Source organism: Triturus cristatus, chromosome 10 (genome assembly GCF_964204655.1).
Source record: "Triturus cristatus chromosome 10, aTriCri1.1, whole genome shotgun sequence".
Classification (NCBI taxonomy): domain Eukaryota; kingdom Metazoa; phylum Chordata; class Amphibia; order Caudata; family Salamandridae; genus Triturus; species Triturus cristatus.
Window position 1 is genome coordinate 1199110132 of NC_140593.1, and position 16617 is coordinate 1199126748.

The 16617-nt window shown below is 42.9% G+C and overlaps 1 protein-coding gene across 1 annotated transcript in view; it reads left to right on the top strand.

The window, feature by feature from the left end:
• Positions 1–14915, top strand: part of LOC146797039 (myosin-4-like) — a 37227-nt gene extending 22312 nt beyond the window's left edge. The window contains exons 28-40 of the mRNA XM_085629648.1: positions 660–778; positions 2122–2318; positions 2408–2591; positions 2681–2846; positions 3134–3258; positions 3378–3686; positions 5134–5337; positions 5432–5557; positions 8245–8415; positions 8496–8600; positions 8822–8917; positions 13960–14094; positions 14767–14915. Of these exons, the coding sequence (XP_085485774.1) occupies positions 660–778; positions 2122–2318; positions 2408–2591; positions 2681–2846; positions 3134–3258; positions 3378–3686; positions 5134–5337; positions 5432–5557; positions 8245–8415; positions 8496–8600; positions 8822–8917; positions 13960–14094; positions 14767–14787 (1958 nt within the window). The 3' untranslated portion in view covers positions 14788–14915. The remainder of the gene's footprint in view (positions 1–659; positions 779–2121; positions 2319–2407; positions 2592–2680; positions 2847–3133; positions 3259–3377; positions 3687–5133; positions 5338–5431; positions 5558–8244; positions 8416–8495; positions 8601–8821; positions 8918–13959; positions 14095–14766) is intronic.
• The last annotated feature ends 1702 nt before the right edge of the window (positions 14916–16617 follow it).

A 16617-nucleotide genomic window follows, 5' to 3' on the forward strand; every position in this document is an offset into this window, starting at 1 on the left:
CTATGCACAAGACATGCAAGGTCGGCACCCCCCAAGTACCTCACAATGCCAGGAGTTGATTTGGTCCACGGAATGCACAGTGTAAATACCTTAACTAATTAATCAACAGATAAGTAACATGCACCTACAACAGGTTTACATATGAGTATTTCATACATATTAATGAGTATGGTATCTGAATATCAAGGCATAACTAATGTCTTAGAAAAATAGTGCATTCTAAATATTATCTGCAAAAATATCACCACACTGGAGGTAATAATAGTAAATCAACACTCAACAGAGCAATACTAATAAAAATGTTTTTTTATAAGCCAGACAATATTTTTGCTTTTAGTAGTCTGATCTACAAGCTATTACTGTTCTATTTCAAGAATGGGAGTATGCAATGGGATAAGGGGTGAAGTTCAGGTATATGTAACAGTACTGAAGCTAATTGGGCAAAAGTTGATTTTCTGTCACACCACAGAGTTCCTATCTAAAGGTCTCTCAAAAATATTAAACACAGCATTCAAGAGGCCATTTTATTACTAAGGATATACATTAATTTACAGTTTATACTCTGAAGTGATTAAAAAAATAAAGAATTGCGCACAAATCAGTCAAATATTCAAATGCACTATAAAGTTACTTACATGGTTAACTATTTTTGATAAAAGGTGAACTCTCTCGCCAAGTGGAAGAAAAAGAATCTTTGGTCTCTCAGCTCACAAGAGGCAAGCAAGCCTTTACTCAGCAGACAGAAGAACTGAAGAGGCAGCTGGAAGAAGAGACAAAGGTATCTTACTTTCCGACTTAATTATTAACTGTGTTCCATGGAAATATTACTGCTATAGTTAACATCTTACATATCACAAAAACATCCACTTGGGCACAATTGGGCATAACTGTCAAAAACAGCACAGCACATCCATACAAATCTTCCCTTCTGGCAGGGTGATTCTATAGGAAGCCTAAAAACAGAGAGCAGCAGACACTCTTAGATTCATCTTAAACCTACATCCATTGGAGCATTCCAGAAGTGTAAAAGCAAAGATTTGATCTTGAACTGCTGTCTATAGGTCTGAGATAGGATATACGTACAAGATGCTAATGTCATCATTAAACCTGGGTTCCAGGTTACAGTTGGTTCATCAATTTCCAAGCTCCCAGAATGAATTGTGCGTTATTCAAAACAACTAGAAACATATGTAGCACACATTTGTATTTTTTTCATTTTCACAATAACAATCCATGAAGAATATTTAATGTTCGAATAGTGAAATCCCTTTTCTTCAGATGTGCCAGAAGAAGGGCAGCCCAAATTGAACGCTAGGGATAGATAACTACTACTTGTGGAGTAGCTTTGCTTAGTTGGGTGTCTGTGGTCTTGTCAGAAAGAGAGCAGTGTTACCCAGGAAGTCTTAAAGGATGCCATAGATTACAAAATCACATGTGTACAACAGAATCGATGCTTAAGTCCAGGATCAAAACAGAGCTAAGCGTGGTATTAAGGGTCATTTGCAGTTCAGTGTGGGTAAGCTTTCTGATATCCTGGTACATGGAAACAGGATAGGGACCATTCCTACACAAACAAGGGTTCCCTAGGAATTTTCTTGAAACACCTCACTGTGGATTACTATTTGATGTTCTGCACAATCACAAGTGTAGGCGGCCCGCCGTAAAACAGCAGATCTCCTGCACTGCAAAACATGCAGTTTCCCCGCCTCATTTAGAGGATTGAGAAGCTCCAGGTTTACACCGGCAGAGCCCCAGCGGTTTTGATTAGCATGAACCTCTGCCTTGGCAGCACATCTAACCTCGGACCGCAAGTTCATAGTGACAGTTACCCTGCCCAATTTAGGGTGGGGCAATCATCTTTAGACTTCCCTGTCTACGACAGCTGTGCATGACAGGGCTGTTAAATCAAATAATGACCCCAACACACTTTGTTTTTGGCAAAGTTCAGTGGCTTCAGTAGAGCTGCAACTCAAGTGGCTTCACTGAATAACAGAGATCAGTGCCTCTCTGGAAGGGATCTTCAAATTATGTGAGCGGTCCTCCTCCAGTGGAGCGTAAACTACAGCTTGTACTGTACTGATGGAACAAATGCCCCTGACAACCTTTTTTATCTTATTAAAGGCAAAGAACGCTCTAGCACACGCCTTGCAATCTGCTCGACATGACTGTGATCTGCTCCGTGAACAATATGAAGAGGAACAGGAAGCCAAGGCTGAGCTCCAGCGCGCTCTGTCCAAAGCCAATGGGGAAGTTGCCCAATGGAGGACCAAGTATGAAACCGATGCCATTCAGCGCACAGAAGAATTGGAAGAGGCCAAGTATGTTCATTTCGGTGAGAGGGTGCATGAATGTGATTCGCTGTTTTTTTAATGATCCATAATATTCTTGTTTTCTTCCAAAACTACAGAAAGAAGCTTGCTCAGAGACTACAGGATGCAGAGGAGCAGGTTGAGGCTGTGAACTCCAAGTGTGCCTCTCTAGAAAAGACCAAGCAGAGACTGCAGTCTGAAGTGGAGGACCTCATGGTTGATGTTGAGAGAGCCAACGGTGCTGCCGCAGCCCTTGACAAGAAACAGAGGAACTTTGATAAGGTAACATCTGACACAAACCTTCAGAGAAAGCCTTAAGGGTCCCTTGCAATTCAGATTTGTAATATGCACTATAAAACTTCTTTTACCAGGTCCTAGCAGACTGGAAACAGAAGTATGAGGAAGGTCAGGCTGAATTAGAAGCAGCGCTAAAGGATACCCGATCCTTGAGCACTGAGGTGTTTAAAATGAAGAACGCCTATGAAGAGTCTCTGGATCACCTTGAAACCCTAAAACGTGAAAACAAGAACCTGCAACGTAAGATTCGCCATTTTGTATAATGGCAGCTTAAATTACACTATTCTTGATGATTATAAAGAGAAGACAATGCAATGAAGTCGTACTGAAAGTAAGGAGCTGTTAATCAGGCCCATTATGTCAATACATGTTTCTATGTCTCTTAGGCATGAAGACAGAAACCATAAACCTTTCCAACCAGTAATGTTTTCTCAGATTGTACATACAATCCTGTCATTTATAGGTTGCATAAAAAACATTTTCGCTGCATTAGCACTCTATGATTGTTAAATCTATTTCTCTTGTAGAGGAGATCTCAGATCTTACTGAACAAATTGGGGAAACCGGAAAGTGCATCCATGAATTGGAAAAATCCAAGAAGCAAGTTGAACAAGAAAAGAGTGAATTCCAGGCTGCCCTAGAAGAAGCGGAAGTGAGTGAAGGCTATCTTTTTGGCAGTAACTAAACAACTCTAGTGACCTATTGTTTAATACAAATATAAAAATATAAATGTTCTTTACTTCACTCATTTTTATTTTCATGTTCTAAAAGGGATCATTGGAGCACGAAGAGGCCAAGATCCTGCGAATTCAGCTTGAGCTGAACCAGATAAAGGGTGAGGTCGACAGGAAGGTGGCAGAGAAAGATGAGGAGATTGAACAGCTGAAGAGGAACAACCAGAGAGCTGTAGATTCTCTGCAGGGTACATTAGACTCTGAGATCAGAAGCAGGAATGATGCCCTGAGGCTAAAGAAGAAAATGGAAGGAGATCTGAATGAAATAGAAATTCAGCTCAGCCATGCCAACCGCCAAGCTGCTGAATCGCAGAAGCAACTTAGGAATGTACAGGGTCAACTCAAGGTGAACTAGCTCACGTTGCATTTCTTCATCTTTAGCTTTTCATTATTCTACTGTACACATTTTCAGCAAAATACATATATTACTAATCAGGCTTTCAACTACAGATTGGTCTTCAATATTAATCACATTATATTTTATTAAAGGGGGGCTCGACTTGCCAAGTGTTTTTGTGAATAGATGTGGTTTACTCCTTACATATGTCACTTACTCCCTAATTTCTGTTAAGTTAAACATACTGATAAAAAATAGTTGTGTGAGCCGGGCCATATGTTTTTACTAACATTTTACTCCTACTGTTATTTAATTTACTATTTCATATAAACTCTGTGTGCATGTTTGCTGCAGTCAGCCATGAACTGTACATCAAACATAAGGAATACATATCATGCAGGCAGAGGGATAAATACAGCCCGAGAATGTCCATTACGCAAGAACTTGCTATTGCATCACTTAGAAGTGTACATTTGTAAAATGCACAGGATAATTAATATTCCCAGACTATAATATTAAGATATTGCAACTCACTCAAAAGTTATTTAACCATATAAAGATGCACGACCTCTGGGCAAATTCAGTTTGAGTCCAAGATGTCTTGCAATATTCTTTGTAGGTATTTTAGAGTATATTATATTTCTTACAAGAAAGAGTGAATCTCGGACAAGCAACGAGACACTTCATAAATTCATTCACTCATTCAACATTTATTGCTATCATTGATACAAGAATATTTTGCCAGTAGGCAGATAGAAGGACTATTGAAATCCATTCTGTGGAAATTATATTAACAAACACACAGCCCCCAGTTTTTGACAATTGTTTAAAGAACTTGATGGTTCCACGCATGCCACCTACAAAGATGGCTAGCTTTCTGAGTTAACATTTATAGTCACTGGTTGATAAATGTATTCTCTTCTGCACTGACTTTCAACAATACACTTTAATCAACAAAGGATCATACATGTTTTGGTATCTGCTAATGGGTGTGGACTTAGAGACAGACTTTTTACAGTAAGGAGTATTATAAAGAAGGCTATCAGAATGAAGTTTCTGGGTGGTGGTCTAGCAAAAGGTATTGTGAAGTTAAAACTTAACTTTTATAAGTTCATTCGAAAAAGATATGCCATTTATTTTACTAGGTGTGGTCAGTGATGTCAGAACTGGAGTAATTGGGAAATGATGTACATTTTATGTAGATTGTTCTATAGGTTACGAGATATTTCATGCCACAGAGGTGAATCCAGTATTTTCCACACTATTGAAGTTACATTTTGGATGTCCTTCAGTGTAAAATCCTTTCTATTACCACACAGTTGTTCACTTCACGAAGCCAATATATTCATTGCTACCTTTGCTTTGAGTTCCATATACTTCCAATTATTATTTGCCATATCAATCTTTCACTCAAGAATACTTGTAATTTATTTGAAGTGTGTTTATTTTCTGGAAGGATGCCCAACTTCATCTTGATGATGCTGTTAGAGGACAGGAGGACCTGAAGGAACAGGTGGCTGTCATTGAACGCAGAAACAACCTGCAGCAGGCGGAAATTGAAGAGATGAGGGCTGCTCTGGAACAGACAGAACGATCTCGCAAAGTCGCTGAACAAGAACTTCTTGATGCAAGTGAACGTTTGCAGCTCCTCCATTCTCAGGTGCAACCTATATTTTACATTAGCTACATGATATACCAACATAAGGTGTTGCTTGTAATAGTAACAGTAAATTAATGGATGAATTTGTTTTTAGAACACAAGTCTCATCAACAGCAAGAAAAAGCTTGAGAGTGACAGTTCTCAGCTCCAAAGTGAAGTAGAGGAAGCCATCCAGGAAGCCAGGAATGCTGAGGAAAAAGCCAAGAAGGCCATCACTGATGTAGGTTTCTTCTTAAAGCTCTTGATAAATAAAGCCTTGAGTATGTTTTATTAGGGGTTTCAAATATCATAAAAACAATAGGGTTCTGATTACGAGCGTAGGTGGCATTTATCGTATATGATAAATAACGATACCACAGGGCATATTAGTGATTGATTTTAATAAATAATACCTATTACAAGTTGGTGGGGAATAACGTGGATTCTGGTGTTTAACACACCATAATGTGCATGATACAGCAAATTCCACATACTTTTCCCCAATTACATTTCAGCAGGTTTGACGTGCTGAAAATTAATGAAGGTTGAGGTATTTAATGCATTTAATAATTATTTGGTATGTTAAATAACTTTCAACTCTCAATTCCAACCCCTGCTTAAACATGGGTTTATCTACAGTTCGGAATACACTCATAATCAGGGCATAGATGTCTAATATGTTGGTGATTTAAAACACAAATACTAGCATTATTGGGACAGTACAATCAAGCTTTATTACCACAGCACCTTTATTATATTTCACAACCCAATGTAGCTGGCATGATTCGTCAATCACCATAGAAAATCAAAACCCTTATACTTGATTTTAGTTAGAATGATAAACTTGAAAGCACACCAGACTATGGACTTCATTGGGAAAAGGTTGGTAAGAGAGAATATGTGTGAAAATGTCAGATTGAAGGTCTGAGTCTCCTGTAACAAGTCTACTCTATTTAATATCAGGCGCATGGTAGATGCCTCATTAGTAGAAATTTCCTCGGCTCTGCCATCTTCTCTGCTAATATGCAGCACAACCTCTGCCAGAAATGGTTTTGGGTCAACCTTATGAACTAAACTTGGTGCTCTACCAATATATTTGTTGAACTTGTCTCTGTGAAAGACAAACATTGAGAGAGCGGTAGAACTTGCCATGCTACAATCCCTCGCCTCTCCCCAAAGACTGTTATATAAAATTGATATGTTGGCACTGACAACAGATGCACCACATTGAGGGTGTATTTTGAGAACTCACATTTGGTGTAAGAAATTCCACTAAATGACATGGAAGATGGCACATATTCCATAGAGGTTGCACGTAAACTGCAGCGTTCCCTGGAGGATATAGCTATGTGAAAATACTCTTTCAACCTGGTAAAGAACTAAATGTGATAGGTTTTTCTCCATTTCCTTGAGGGATGTGGAAACTTTGCCTCAATAGTGAATGGAATGTCAGCCTTCTAAATTACATATCAAGCCCTATATCTCTATTCTGAATGATCACGTTCCCCAACCTTAACACCATTATATAAGGCCACAGCTTGTAACACAGTGGTGGTTTGTGAGTAATTTCCCTTGAGTGTTTGAAGTTATAGATCATTGATGTTCTACATTTTCTGGTCACTAACTCATGCTTGCGGGTAATGCGGGTGAATGTCACTTGCAGTTAACATAGTTTTATTATGAGATATTTTAATTACTGATTGAACCAAATATCACTTCCAATACTATTGCCTTTTTGAGTTACACAATAGATTGTTTTAATTGCGATCAATTTCCACACCCACTAACTAAGCTGGCCATAGCCTATATCAGGCCTTTCCTTGTGTTCAGGAAAATACATTCCACCTACTCCCATGTCAAAACTTGGACATTCACTCTGTCATCCGGTTTCACTCTTCACTGATATTCTGCAAAAAACCTACCAAGATCACCCAATCCAGAAAGAAAGATGAGATCATCCCCTCCTTTTGGCACTCTGTAAATTTCACAAAAGCATTTATATTGGTTGATGTTCTAGCTGACTAGTGTCAATAGGGAGGTTTGTCACATGAAAACTCTGGAGGTTAGTCTATGCTCAACCATCTGAACCAACTTTCATGTGCAATTTCACACTGTTTAAAAACCTATTTTAACAAATGTTGTATACTTATGGCCCAAAAAGTATATTGGAAATTTTCGTATCCTGCCTAATGTAGTAGTAATGCCACTTTTTCTGATGTCTTGTGTGTCGAGTCACCCAACTTGTTTTCCTTCAGTGTACAAAACTCCACAGCAATAATGAAGTAGAGGGTGTCCCTCATTCGTCTGATATCCAGAACCATTTCTTATCATTCCCCTTTTTCAGACTTTAACATCTACCAAATGTTATTTTTATGAATCTGCTGTCTTCTATTTATCAAGCGAGATCATCAGGAAAGAAAACTTATAGGATTAACACTATTGCTGAAAAAGGCCTTTCTTTATCCAACTTTTTAAATTCAGTCCAGTTTTCCAGTTGCCATTTCTGTTTAAGTCTTCTAAGCATGCTGCTACAGCTTTAAGCAGATTCCTGTAATATCCTGGATCCATTATAAGTGTGTTTGGATCCAGGCAGGAATATGAAAGTAATGGTGGTGTAGGTAGCAGATGAACGACTCAAGTAGGCAAGTAATTATGGAGATTTCTAGTAGTTGTGCAGCTGACTGCCTCTTGTGTCACCATTGAGACAATCTATACCAAGATCTGTTGGAGTGAAAGTACACACTTGCAATTCATTCAGGAAAGCTCTCAAGACCTGGTTTTATCTTCAGTAGTTTGATAAATACATAATCCTGCCACAATAGTTTGGGTGTTAATGGACTAAAAAGTGTTTTAACTAAAAACAAAACTGTGCTTGGAAGAAACACATGTCCACTTCAATACTAAGCACAACCTTATGCTTCTATGTAGGCTGCTTTGATGGCAGAGGAGCTCAAGAAGGAGCAGGACACAAGCGCCCATCTTGAGAGAATGAAGAAGAACCTGGAGCAGACCGTGAAGGACCTGCAGCATCGCCTGGATGAGGCCGAGCAGCTCGCAATGAAGGGTGGGAAGAAGCAGCTCCAGAAACTGGAGAGCAGAGTGAGTTGTACAGCAAAGATTAAAAATTGAATGTGGAGCTCAATGACAGAAGACTATAATCATATCAAATCCCTTATCAGGTCCATGAACTGGAGAACGAGCTGGAAGCTGAACAGAAACGTGGAGTGGAAGCCATCAAAGGTGTCCGCAAGTACGAGAGGAGAGTTAAAGAACTAACATACCAGGTATGTAAAATTAATCACGATGGAGTTAAACCATATTCATGGATAAACAGAACTCCAAATAATGTATTTCTCTTTTATCATAACGGAATCAACATCATTTAGAAGTATTTTATTATGAAAAATAAAATGACTTACAAATGTAAAGCGTTTTCCATTTCACCAATGCAGACTATGATAAGAATGGATCCTACTAATGAATCCAACACATTTTGTGATTATAGTCTGAGGAAGATAAGAAGAATGTCCTGAGACTGCAGGACCTGGCAGACAAGCTGCAGTTAAAGGTTAAAGCCTACAAGAGACAGGCTGAGGAAACGGTAAGTTTTGCAGTATTTGATTCTTACTCTTTTATACAGATATTTTCCAATCATACATTTCAATTCTTTGGAAAATGGCGCCATAGCCAGAAATGTACTCGGCTTTTATTATTCTACATATTAGTCATTATGCTGATAATCTAATGCACCTGACAAATAATGAACAAGAGATACGAGTGTCACTGGATTCCAATAACAACATGTTAGCATTAAAAGATTTACCTTTCCTAACCCACTACTGCCTGGATATTGGTGCAGTCTCAAGGCCCTTTACGACAATTTCAGCAAACCAGCACCACCCCCCTACCCACCGCCACCGATAAGCCGACCATCACGTCCTGGGAGTGCGCTACCATAAAACTCATCACAGCGGCCATGAAGAAAACCCACTCAGGAGCCCCAACGGACCCCTGCCCACCGCACATATTCCACAGAGCCGTCATCGCACCCGAACTAGGACGCACCATCATCGCCTCCCTCACATCAGGCATCTGCCCAGATGACTGGAAACGGGCGGAGGTAAAACCCCTCCTCAAGAAACCATCGGCCGACCCAACGGCCCTGAAAAACTACCGGCCCATCTCTCTCCTCCCCTTCGCAGCCAAAGTCACAGAGAGACTCATAAACACCCAGCTGACTGCCTTCTTAGAAGAGAACTCCATCCTGGACGCCTCTCAGTCTGGATTCCGTAGCAACCACAGCACCGAGACCGCCCTCCTCGCTGCCACTGACGACATCCGCATGCTACTCGACCAGGGACACACCACGGCCCTCATCCTTCTGGACCACTCCGCAGCATTCGACACCGTCTCACATCGCATGCTCGCAGCCAGACTTCATGACACAGGAATACGAGGAGCGGCCCTCAACTGGATCCAATCCTTCCTCTCCGGCAGAACCCAGAGGATTCGACTCCCTCCCTTCCTTTCCAAGCCCATGGAAATGAACTGCGCAGTACCCCAGGGATCATCACTCAGCCCCACGCTCTTCAACATCTACATGGCTCCCCTCGCCGCCATCGTCAGACAACATGGGCTCAAGCATCGTATCCTATGACGACGACACCCAGCTCATCCTCTCGCTCACTAAGAATCCCGAATATGAAGGATGTGTCAGGCTGGATGAAGTACAGCTGCGTGAAGCTAAACTCAGAGAAGACCGAGGTCCTCATCCTCGACCCTGCACCTCCGCCTGGAACAACACCTGGTGGCCCTCCGCCCTCGGGAGCCCACCCTCCGCTACGGACCATGTCCGGAACCTAGTAAAACACACAAGATGATGGACAGAATGTTGCACATTGGCAAAACATTCACCCCCAGTCACAGATCTGGGTTTAAGCCATCGTTATTTTGCTCACCACGCCACCCCAGTTCAGACATGGCCATATGCAAATCAGTCTTGACCCTGTGCCTCATGGGCACAGTCCAGCCCGAACTGCCAAGCCATGTCTTCCCTGGACCGGAATCAAGCATCCTAGGACTAGGCAGTGTAACATCTTTCCTCCGATGGTCCCTACTCCTGGGCTGTTGGAGGAAGTATTCCGTAGACAAGCTAATGGAGGATCGGTCAACAGAATACTTAAGGTCCTCCTGTTTCCAAATGAGGTTGGCGGCCCGAGTGTTTGCCAGGTAGGGTACCCTGCTGCATTTGCGATAGAGTAACCTGCCTGCCAAACTCTAGATCAATCAATTGGCGTCTGCTATAGTATGTCTATTCACAAATGTAGTTCCCATTTGTAGGAAAGTAGCATCTTTCTGGCTGGATACCCTCACTTTTTACTTGGTGTCAGTGTATTCTGACTGCAATTCACTGGGATGCTGCTAACCAGTACCACAGTGTTCTCTCGCCTCTAAATTCTCTGGTAAGTACCTTGTACACTCCACAATTAGCCTACTAGGGTACAATTGTAAGTCCCTAGTATATGATACTGATGTACCCAGGGCATTGGTACACCAGGGATCTCCGATGGACTGCAGCATGTATTATGCCACCCATGGAAGCCCATACAAACTGAGCCTGCAGAGCTGTCATTGCAGTCTTCGTGAAATGGGGTTTGCACCTTTTCACTTTGGATATAAGGTTTCCCTTTAATCCCGGTCCCTGAACTTTTAACCTATAAGTCAGCCCTAAGGTAGGCCTTTCAGTCCAAGAGCAGAGTGCTTAATTCTAAGTGTGTGGGTACCCCTACATGAGATGAGGTACCCCTACAAACGCCAGACTCGATTTTCTGGGGTTTGTAAGTGTGGGACAGCCATTACAGGGTATCTAGTGGAGGCTGTCAAGCTGAGATGTCTAACTACATAATCGCTGCCCCAAACTTGGTCATTTTTGTTATCAAACATGTTGGAATCATGCAACTACACCTATTCCATTGTTAGTTACATGATACCATGTATGGTTGCTCCTTAGAGGACCCACAGTACCTACCTGTGTAGCCTTACAGGGTTTGACAGCCAGCCCGTGCTGCTGCCGACTCTAGACAATGTTCTGCCTCCATGCTTATGAGCTTCACTTGGGCAGGGGAAGCTGAACAAAGGATGTGACCACCTCTCCTTTAGAATTAGGTAGGGTGGGGCACTTCCGAGCACCAACAGACTGTATTGAAGGGCACATTTGGTGCCCTCTTTGCATAAACCAGTTTTGCCCAGTTCAGTAGCCTATGGCTCCTCCTCTGGTGTGAAACAACACAAAGTACAAGGGAGTGTCCACCAAGCTCCTTCCTAGGGAGGTGCCGCAGAGCTTCTCCATGTGGCCTCTTGATTCTGCCATGTTCAATCTTGGCCCTTGGGAGCATCTGACTGGCTAGGACAGCTGAATACCGTCCCTGACCCCCTCTAATAGGTGGGTCACCAGAGAAGAGATCCTTCACCTTTTTAGGGTTACTTAAGGGTCACCCTGAGGGCAGGTCCCGAGATTCGTCCCAACAACAACTTCTGGAACCGACTGCCTGTCGCTGAAGATCTTTTAAAGACTCTTCTGCTGGTGGACACTGGAACTCTGCTGCACTTCAGTCCAGGACCCATACTAATACTGCTCCCAGTATGAAGAATCCTGCTGCTTGATCATCCCTGTGCTTTTCTGAAGCTCTGCAATTCCGTGGCAGTGCATCCACTGAGTCACCAATGACTCAGCCTGCATCTAAGCCTGAAGCAATTTCCCTTGATGTGAAGGAGTCATTTTCCAGCATCTGCAGGCACCTCAACATCGACGACTGGTTTGCTGATCCTGTTGTCCCATGGACAACGCCCGGCTCTGCAACACAGGTGGTGGTTTGTTGGTTCTCTATAGGCCTTGCCAATCTTCCCTGCAAGTTGGGAGACTGTAATCCCTCCCTAGCCTACGTGGACCATCACTGGTGCACCACGTCTGTTTGGCATTACCAAGGCCTGTTGGCTCTCTTCATTGAAGATCTTCAAGCTCCAAGTAGCCCCTTCCTCCAGCACTGCACAGCTCTAAGCATGTCATCCTGCCTGCATTCTCTGCATCGTGGGCCTTCATCTCCTGTGTGCTGCTGAGGCTTCCTTGCAACCTCCTGTGCCTGCTGCCGGAGGGTCCTCAAGAGGGATCCACCAACTCCTGCTGGCTCTTCATCGTGCCGAGGGGCAGTCCTGACTTACCCTTGCTGGGTTAGTCCCTCAGACCTTGCTGATCTGCAACCAAGCATCTCCTTCCATGAACCGTTGTTTACGTTTGCCAAGGCCTCTTGTTGGTCCTACCGGTCACTGACCTTCCTGCACTTGTCGACTGAAGTGGGACGGCTCCTGCAACGTCGCCTGGTCTCCACAGTTGCTGTTTTTTCTATTTCGTGCTACACCATGAACCTTCTACCAGGGTTGGTATTGTGCTGCTGTGCCTTCGGGTCACCTCCGGGTGGTTAGAGCTCTGTCCCCTCTGCTTCGTGGTTATTCTCGTCTGGATTCTTTGTCCTGGTTCCACCAGCCTGGTCCACAACACGATGTAGCTTTTGTACTTGCACATTTCTCCACTGGCTCATTTGGTGGGTTCCAACACCACTTTACCCCTATGCACCCGGGCTCCCTGGTGCAGATATTCATATCTTTTGGGTATCCACAGGTGGGGTGACTCTCCAACCTTTCTTGATCCAAGTGGTGCCTTTGGGGTGCTTTGGGAAGGGTTCTAGAACTCTAATTTTCCAACCCTGACTTATCCTGTGATGTCCTATGGACGGCTGACCTGATGTAACCACTCTGTACCTGGGGTCTTGGGGTCCCTGGCTACAGACTTTGGGCGGTTCCTTGCTTCCCCTGGGGTCCTCCAACCTTGAGTACTAGTCCCATTTTGGTACTCACGTCGCATCCAACTGTTTTATTATATGGTTTGGTCCCCCCGGTTGGGCCCTATGTGTTTTTCTATCCTACTTACCTCTTTTCTAAGTATTCTTTATCTGTAATTGATATCTATGAGTAGAAGATATACCAAGTTAATGTATAGTGTGTAGTAATGAATATAAAGCATTTTTCATGCAACTGCCTTACACCCTTCAGGATAAGCCTTAGCTGCTCTCCACAGCTACACCTTGAGAGCTTTGGTTTTCAGGGACCTAAACACTTTCACTAAGGGTTGCCTGGACTCAGTGCACAGTGCCAAACCATAGGTGGACAGTATATACTGAGCCAGCCTACTACATCCTTTAAGTCCAAGAAGGTTGATTTTAATGTCTATTCATATGATTTAACAACATTTTATTAGTGATCAATGCTGCACACTGACCTGGTTTGCCTTTTTGTAATGAAGAATGTCAAACATGAGCCACCTATATTTATAGTATCGAGAAAAGGAGAATAGCTGCATAGAGAGAGTCCTAATCAAATGTTGAAACCATAGCATATGTACAAAAGTTCTTTCTTTCCCAAACCAAAGGCAGAAGTGTGAAGGATTAGGCATGTGTCAATGTCCATCATCTCCATTTTAACAAATTTAAACATGTGGCTGTTGGGTGGCTCCATTAAATATTTAACTTTGTAATTTCTGTGAAATATTCCATACTATATGCAAGTAAATTAATGATTTTTTTCAATTAGGAGGAACAAGCCAATGCTCATCTAACCAGATTCAGAAAGGTGCAGCACGAGCTTGAAGAAGCTGAGGAACGGGCTGACATTGCAGAATCCCAAGTCAATAAACTCAGGACCAAGAGTCGTGATGCTGGGAGCAAGGTAATATATATGAAGCATAAGGCATGTTGTTCTGATCTCGAATTTGTCTTTATTTCAAGGGTTAGTCTGTCAGTTTTACCTAAACTTAAATGTTGCCAAGACTAAGCATGATCAATCCCTAACCGCAAAGCTCCAGAATTAGCAACACTTTTTTCTGACACCAAATGTAACACTGAAAGCCTTCAGTAATAAAGGGGTGGGGGTACATAAAAGGGTTATACAAGGAGTAGTCAAATCTTGATTATTCCATGAAGGTATACGAAAGGGTTATACCATCAACAATCAAATCCCACTACAGCCAAAAAGCAAACCTTAATTAATATATAGGAACCCATGTGCCCTAAGTGTCGGTTTTCCTTGCTATACATGTGAGGATGTTGGTGCATTAGCGACTGAGAACATGATAATATCTATCTTTGATCATTTCTGATAAAAACACTTGAATCATAAAAGAGCACCAAACTGAATAAAGTGGGTTTTATTCATTAAAATGAAGATAAATATGTGCCACCATATTGTTTGAAGCTTCTCAATTTATTCCTACTTGAGGTGTTTGACTTGTTTCCCATTATCAATAGGTTTAGTAATGTAATCACAAATCCTGCATATTGCAATACTCTTTCTATGTGACTTTCACATAACTCTTTTAATAAACAATTTATCTTCCCCTAGAAAACAGAGAGTGAAGAGTGATCATGCTTCCCTCAACAAGCAAAGAAACTGAAATTTGCAAAATGTAAATTCCTCTGTTCTTTGAATGTTTCTATGTATTTTTTGTATCTTTATGTCTACCTCTGTCACAATAAAAAGCATTACCAAGCTGTCTGGCTGATTTATCTCTGCATCACCATTTTCCACATTATAATCTCATGAGTACTTCTTTTGAGAGTTTTTTTATCATTTAGCAACAATTAAGTTTGGTCAACAAACACCTCTGACGTTCCCAAGGAAATACACTAAGGATCTAAAGTATATACACATACAAAGGCTATACATTCAAATGTAAGAGAGTGAGTGAGTGTGTGTGTGTCTGAGTGATATTTGTATTACATCTGAAGGCATTTGTTTTGGAACGTTGAATGCCCGGGTCCTATGCAATGAATAAAGCAAGCCATTGTTAGTCCTCAGTAGTCAATTGGGCAAAAGGGTAAGTTGCATGTGTCATGTTGGCTCAACGATTAGATGTCTATCTCTAAGTATCCAGTGTTTGTGTTTGATTACAATAGATATTTGCAGTTTACTACATTTTCAAAAGCAATCTGTTTATGTATTTGTGTAATAACCGCACGTATAAGATACTTTTCTCTAAACGTATATTAAAAAAAATGTAGGGCCTCATTTTGATGAAGGTCGGACCGCACACCAACAGGCGGTCCAACTGCCGACAGCCCATAGCTCTGACTGCCGAATTACAACCCACAGCGGTCAGGGGGAAGACCGCCGCCACAATAACTGATCTCAACGCGGCGGAGGTCAGTATCATATTTCCATATGGTGGCGTTGCCGAGCCAGGCACAGCCATCAGGATTACGATAACCCTTTCCGACAGCCTTTTCATGTGGGGAAGACCGCCACGAAAAGGCTGTTGGACATGGAATTTAGGGCCCCCTTAAAGGGCCCTCATCCTTCGTGGGTCACTGTAAAGTAGCCCTGTAGGCAAATGTAGTGTCCCCACTCACCTTGATGCACTGTGTGCCATGCACGACATGGTGCATGGCACACGGTGCATGGACATGCAGGAGGTGCTCCATACCAAAGCGGCTTGTCCTGCGTCCGTTTTTCTTGACACAGCACAAGCCGCCGTGGTATGGAGCACTTTCCGACTGCCAGCACGGCGGTCATATCCTCATGCGGTGGTCGGACCGCTGCATGCTTGACAAACTGCCTTTAAAACGAGGCCCATAGTTCACTTAGGGGTCGATTACAATGGCGACGAGATCGCCATCGGCAGCCCGTCAGTGGCGGTCTCACCTCCATCAGAGGCATGTTTCCCATCCGCCATATTACAATGGTGTGCGGTGTGTTGGCGGTAGGAAAACCAACTGCCATGCATCCGACGGGCTCCTTGACACTGCCGGTGTGTAGGAGGCAGCCATAATACCTACAATGGTGGCAGTGCCTGCCAGGCACCGCTGTAGGAATTATGATGTCCCTCCCTGCCAGCCGTTTTATGGCGCTTTACACGCCATGCAAAGGCTGGCAGAAAGGGACATTGGGGCCCGTAGCGGGCCCCCCTTCTCCCTGGCCCTTGATTTTGGGAGTTGGGGGGCACCCCTACATAGCCCTGAACCATGTGGCAGGCGCTGCATGATACCTGCCGCATAGTGCAGGGATATGTTATATGTCTGTTTTGCACTGCGACGTGTGCTGCAGCAGGCAGCACCCGCCACAATAGTGACTGCCTTGGAAGCAGTCGCATTGTGATTTCATTGGCGGGCCCGCCGACATCCTATCAGGCGGTCTCACCTCTGATAGGGTGTCCGACCGCCATCCAAATCAGCCCCATAGTAACAAAGATCCAGC